The following is a 6000-nucleotide window of genomic DNA, read 5'->3' as shown; positions in this document are numbered from 1 at the left end:
AACTCAGATCCAACTTGTATTTCATCCTGCTGAAAGCAAGTCACAACTCCTAATTAGCTGTTCAGACTAAAAGGAGGTCATTTATTTTCCAAGTGCTTAGGGAAAAGAGTGAAATTGTAGGATGTAAGGAAGAGCTTTTGCTCTATTATTGCAGAGCCAAAGCACAGCATCTTAAATAAAGCCAGCAATATTATTTTGTGTATGCTTAGGAGGAAACTGTAATCCCTCATCCAACATTACCTGAGTCTGCAGTTACCACAGTGTAAATCAGTGTATATATGCACAGCCATTAACCTATCGGGTCCCAATCAGCATAACTACTATAACTGTTTTGTATATTGGAAGAAGAAAACACAACAGTAAACTTGTTTACTGGCTACTTTGTTTCCAGAAAGACAGCTTGCATATATTTCTTTACATCACTGGAGAACAAAGTTCTTAATACTGACAAGATAAAAACTTCCTAAAGCCAAAGTCTTAGAATCATTAAGGTTGCAAAATAACTCTAAGATCATCAGGTCCAATAATTAACCCAGCACTGCCAAGTCCATCACTAAAAAGTGTCCCTATATGCCATGTCTTTTGAGTATCTCCAGAGAAAGTGACTGCACCACTTCCTCAAGCAGCCTGTTCCAGTGCTGGACAATCCTTTCGGTGAAAAAAATGTTCTTAATACCTAATCTAAATGTCCCCTGGCACAACCTGAGGCCATTTTCTCTTGTCCAACCACTTGTTATACAGGAGCAGAGACCAACTCCACATCTTCACATAGCTGTTGAGAGCGATAAGGTCTGCCCTGAGTGTCCTTTTCTCCAGGCTAAACAATCCCAGCTGCTCCTCATAGGACCTGTGCTGCAGACCCTTCACCAGCCCCATTGCCCTTCTCTGGACTCACTTCAGCACCTCAGTGTCTTTGTTGTAGAGAGGGGTGCAGGACTGTTCACAGTTACCAAGGTGTGGCCTCACCAGTGCCGAGTACATGGGGGCAATCCCTGCCCTGGTCCTGCTGGCCACATTATTGCTGATCCAGGCCAGGATGCCATCGGCCTTCTTGGCCACCTGGGCACACGCTGGCCAAAAGCAGTGCAAGGTCAAACCCCTGCTTTTTCTGCCCAGTGTTCACCAAGCAGAGGGTGATTCCTGAACCTGTCAATAATGTCAGGGTGAGTCACCTCATGAGAATCCTGGAGGTTACCTGGCAGCTTGTGCAGTCAGCTCAGCCTTGGTTAAAGAATCAAATTTGAAGCTGAAAGTCAATAACTGTGGGATTTTGCAAATACCAGTCTGCCTGCAACATATCTCTTGTGTAACATGGAATACTGTACAGACTTAGGGATTTTTTATTCAGTTCAAAAAGGAATTAATGCTCAAGCATAGCTATAATAAAGCTCTCTGTAGCACTGACAGTGTAAATTAATTGCAGTCTAAAACTTCCTTGTGAGGGGACGTGGAGGGACAGGTACTTATCTCTTCTCTCTGGTGAACAGTGACAGGACCCGAGGGAATGGCCTAAAGTTGAGTCAGGGGAGGTTTAGGTTGGATGTTAGGAAAAGGTTCTTCATCCAGAGGGTGGTTGGGCACTGGAACAGGCTCCCCAGGGGAGTGGTCACAGCACCAAGCCTGACAGAGTTCAAAAAGCATTTGGACAATGCTCTCAGGCACAGGGTGTGACTCTTGGGGATGCTCCTGTGCACAGCTAAGTTGGACTTGATCCTTGTGGGTCACTTCCAACACAGAATATTCTGTGATTCCATGATCCTGTAATTGTAAGAGACTTTTATTTTCAGCAATTTGACATACATTTAGTACACTTTCTAAAACACAGAAATACTATTCAAAAGGCCAGTAAACACCCCCACAGCAATGGCACCCCCTTGTCCAGCAGACTCAAACAGGTCAATAGTCCTGACCTGTGGCTCATCCTGAAGGCCATTTTAATTGCAGGGGACAGGAAAAATTCACTGGCTGGGACTGTTGATATTGTGACACCAAAACCTTCCCCTGACATGCCCTGAGCCAGCCTAAGCCACAGCAGGTGAGGCCGGGCAAGGCCAAAACAGACTGGAAAAGTGGGCACATGGGAATCTCATGAGGTTTAACAAGACCAAGTGCAAGGTGCTGCACCTGGGTCGGGGCAGCTGTGGTGCCAACACAGACGGGGCATGAACAGGTCAAGAGCAGCTCTGATGAGAAGGACTTGGGGATGCTGGTGGCTGAGAGGCTGGACATGATGTGGCCACGTGCACTCACAGCCCAGAAAGTCAAAGGTGTCCTGAGCTGCATCCAAAGCAGGTCAAGGGAGGAGATTCTGTCCCTCTGCTCTGTGAGACCCCACGTGCGGTGCTGCCTCCAGCTCTGAGGTCTCCAGCACAGGAAGGACATCGATCTGTTGGAGCGAGTCCAGAGGAGGCCAACAACATGATCAGACGGATGGAGCACCTCTCCTACGAGGAAAGGCTGATTGTTCAGCCTGGGAAAGAGAAGGCTTTGAGGCAACTTTAATTGTGGTCTTCCAGTACCTGAAGGGAACTCACAGGAAAGATGGGGAAAAGTTATTTACAAGAGCATCTAGTGACAGGAGGAGGGGGAATGGGTTCAAATCGAACGAGTATCTTTAGGTTAGGTATTAGGAAAAAAATCCTTTACTCTAAGAATGGTGAGGCACCGGCACATGTTGCCCAGAGAAGTTGTGGATGCCCCATCCCTCGGAGATATTCAAGGCCAGGCTGGATGGGGCTCTAATAAACCTGGTCTAGTGGAAGGTGTCCCTGTCCCTGCCCCTGCCAGCGGGGTTGGAACAGGATGAACTTAAACACCCTCCAATATCCCTTCAGCCCAAACCACGCCGTGGCTCCGGCTCTGTGAGGGGAGGTCGCTGCTCCCGCAGAGGGCGCGGGGGGGGCGGGGCCGGCACCGCCTCCCGCCGGCGGCAGGGCCGGCTCTCCAAAATGGCGTCGGCGCCGCCTCCGTCGGCGGCCAAGCTGTACTCGGCGAACAGCTTCGTCTCGCTGCCCGCCGAGCTCAAGTCCGACACCTACGACACATCGCGGGAGAAGCGCCGCGCCGAGGCCGAGCGCCTGGCGATCCGCTGCCAGCTCAAGCGGCAGTACCAGCTGCAGCTTAACGACCCCAGCCCGCCCGCCATCATCGTGAGTGGGGAGGGAGGGGGCTGAGGGGGCGGCGGGGGAAGCGCGGGGCTTGCCCGCCTCACCCGGCGGCGTCCCGGAGCGGGGCCCGCGCCTGCGGCCGGGGCCGTGCTTGGGCCAGGGCCGTGCCGGCGGGACGCTGCCCGCCCTCCCCGTGACCTTGGTGCCCTTCCCGATGTGCCCCGGCCTCAGTCCCCGGGTGGAGGGGCCAGTGCAGAGCCCCGCGGGCCTCACCACCGTTCTCTTTGCACCCCAGGACAATCCCGCTTTGGTCCGCTGGGCCTATGCGAAGTCGCAGAACGTCTACCCTACTTTCCGCGCGACACCCAGGACGTCCTTTCTAGGAGCTGCTTATGGGTTAGGTCCCCTCCTCTTCTGGATTTTTGTCTTAAAAGCTGACAGGGTAAGTCGGCCGACAACGCTGAGCATCAGCGAACACCAAAAACATCAGCTTGTGAAATGTAGATCTGCTTGGAGTCTCAATTTGTGGGATCCTCATGCGCCCAAGAATGATTAATACCATTAAAGGAATGAGGGAAGGAAGGCTGATAGCGAGCCTGCTGTTTCAAAGCCTGTTCCTGGTTGCAGAGTCCTGTTTTCCTGAGAGCCCTTTATTGTACCCTTGGTATGGCCAGTCACAGTTTGCCTGATCAGGCTGGTTTGCAATCACGAAGCTCTTTATAGCACTGACAGTGAAAATTAATCATAAGTTACTCTTATTTTCAGCAATTGACATGCATTAACTATGCTTTTTGAACTTAAAATACACAGGAAGCTTATGGATGACAGACCTAGCAATGTTTCTGTGCAATTGCTTGACCATTTCTCTCATTTCGTGAAGCAGATGGGGAGGAGCAGTTATGCTAATTGCAGTGTCTGATCTCAGCTGGATGTTTTAATATTTTGGAAGGTTTCTCTTGTTTCTGTTCTAACTCCTAAACTATGAATCTGAGCAATGGTAGATCATTATGAAAAACTCAACTTTATACATAGATAAAAAATGCTAACAGGCAGACAGTGGCTGGTTTTAGTAGAGAATTTGTGGCTGTTGTAAAACACTTTTATTTCCCTCTTTTGCACAGAAGTAGCATTTTAGATCAAGTCGTAGACCACAAAGCACTAACATAAATTAATAGAATATCTGTAGGGAATGTTGTTTGCTAGGGTGAATCAAAAATTCAGGTTTTAGGAAACATGCTGAGCATGTTGATATAAATGCTCTTGAGACTTCAGTACCTCTGCAGTATTTTGTCATGCTGAAGTCTTTAATTAGTGTCCAGGGTAATTTGCTTTCCTTTATTCCAGTTCCTTTCGTGATGTTTGGGGATTTTTCTTGTTTTCCTGGTAGTACATAAAGCACAATAGTCATAGCCTTTTCTCTGAGGAGTGTTTGCTGTGTGTCTGGGAGAGCAAGAGATAAGTTGCCAGGTCTTAAGCAAATCTTCTGGTTTTATCCAGCAGAAGGAATCTGGGCATTATCCACAGTGCCTGTGTACTGTAATGGTACCTGTCAGAAAGGTACATGACTGCAGAGTGAGGTACAAGTGGGTAGAAAGTGAGCACAGGCACTTTTAGGCAAATTATTAAGAAGTTTCTCCATAATTAGATGTCTAAGCTGGATTATTCAGCCAGAAGGAGGTGGTAGAAACTAAGGTATAAATTATCTGAGACACAACTAGTTTGGTGAAAAATGCCTGACAGGAATTGGTCTCTGCTGGCCTGTGAGAGTACCTAGATGTGAGGTCAAACTGAGCAGGTTTTTAGAAGCTGAAGCTAAGTGCCTTGTTATCTTTTACTTTTAAACAGTCGGTGCTCATGGACTCATTTAGGGTGGAAAAGACCCTTAAAAGAAGCACCTATATGGTGCTATCTTCATGTAGTCCATGCTGAAATACTAGAAGTGCTGTTCTCTTACCCCAGGCTGATTGAAAGTCCTTCTCTAGTAGGATAATGATAAATGTTCTCTTTCTTCCACAGGATCGTAAAGAGAAGCATATCCAGGAAGGTAAATACAAGCGACCATTCAGTGTATTCTTCTAAGGTCCTGGAATTGCAGTGATGTTCATGGGATATAAATAAAATAAGATGTATTATGTGATGACATTTCTCTGTCATAAGAATAAATCTTAATTGCTTGTTGGTTGTCTTGCATCTTTAAAAATCCTGGAAAGTGCAAAAATGTAGAATCTTTGTATCTAAACCAGATGGATACAGAAAGGGTGTCTGGAACTCAGCCATTGTACTGTTTTGGTGTACATACAGAGGATGTTTTTAAACCATGGAAGTTGCTGCTGTCCAAGAAGGCTGAAGTTTAAAATTACTAGCAGGCTAAAATGCTAAGCAAGACCAGTTTCCTAAAGGAAGCTGCAAAAACAGTTTCCTAAAGGAACTACTGCTTGCCTTCTAGACATTTCTTCTTGATGTCTCTTTGGCTGTGGGTGTCAGTTTGGCTGTGTGGTTTGCCCTAACAGGATAATAGGCAAGGTCTATGATTTTTAAGAACTTAGGAGTCTGCCTGACTGCTCTCAATAAGTTGAGTAATTTTTCTTTTCCCTAATGAACTACAAGCCTAAACTATGTGTTTGTTTATTGCAGTAACCTTCTGGATAAAATTAGCAGATTTGGAAATAGTGAGCTGAATGTTGTCATGCTATATGTAACTAGAATTTCCACTTACTCTGTGGTTCCTGTGAGTGAGAGACAAGAAGTGTAAGATAAGGATTTTTACTTTGACACTGATTCTCTTGTAATATAGGAGAATTCCACTTCATCCCTGTAAGGGGGCTGTGTTCCAAAGAAAAAAAATCCACCACAAAGCATAACTGAATCTTATGCCTGCAAATACACCTTTTCT

At 46.7% G+C, this 6000-nt stretch overlaps 1 protein-coding gene across 1 annotated transcript; it reads left to right on the top strand.

Annotated features, from left to right (window-relative positions):
- Window positions 1-2906: 2906 nt before the first annotated feature.
- On the top strand, window positions 2907-5286 carry NDUFB4 (NADH:ubiquinone oxidoreductase subunit B4). Its single transcript, XM_042031720.1, has 3 exons — window positions 2907-3149; window positions 3403-3549; window positions 5124-5286. Exons 1-3 carry the CDS (start codon window positions 2949-2951, stop codon window positions 5184-5186), a joined length of 411 nt encoding a protein of 136 aa, XP_041887654.1. The 5' UTR covers window positions 2907-2948; the 3' UTR covers window positions 5187-5286.
- Window positions 5287-6000: the final 714 nt, after the last annotated feature.

The sequence above is a fragment of the Corvus kubaryi genome, unplaced genomic scaffold, assembly GCF_017639235.1.
Source record: "Corvus kubaryi isolate FWS band 111438036 unplaced genomic scaffold, C.kubaryi_AGA036_p1.0 37341, whole genome shotgun sequence".
Taxonomy (NCBI): domain Eukaryota; kingdom Metazoa; phylum Chordata; class Aves; order Passeriformes; family Corvidae; genus Corvus; species Corvus kubaryi.
This window is presented reverse-complemented; position numbering and strand designations above follow the sequence as displayed.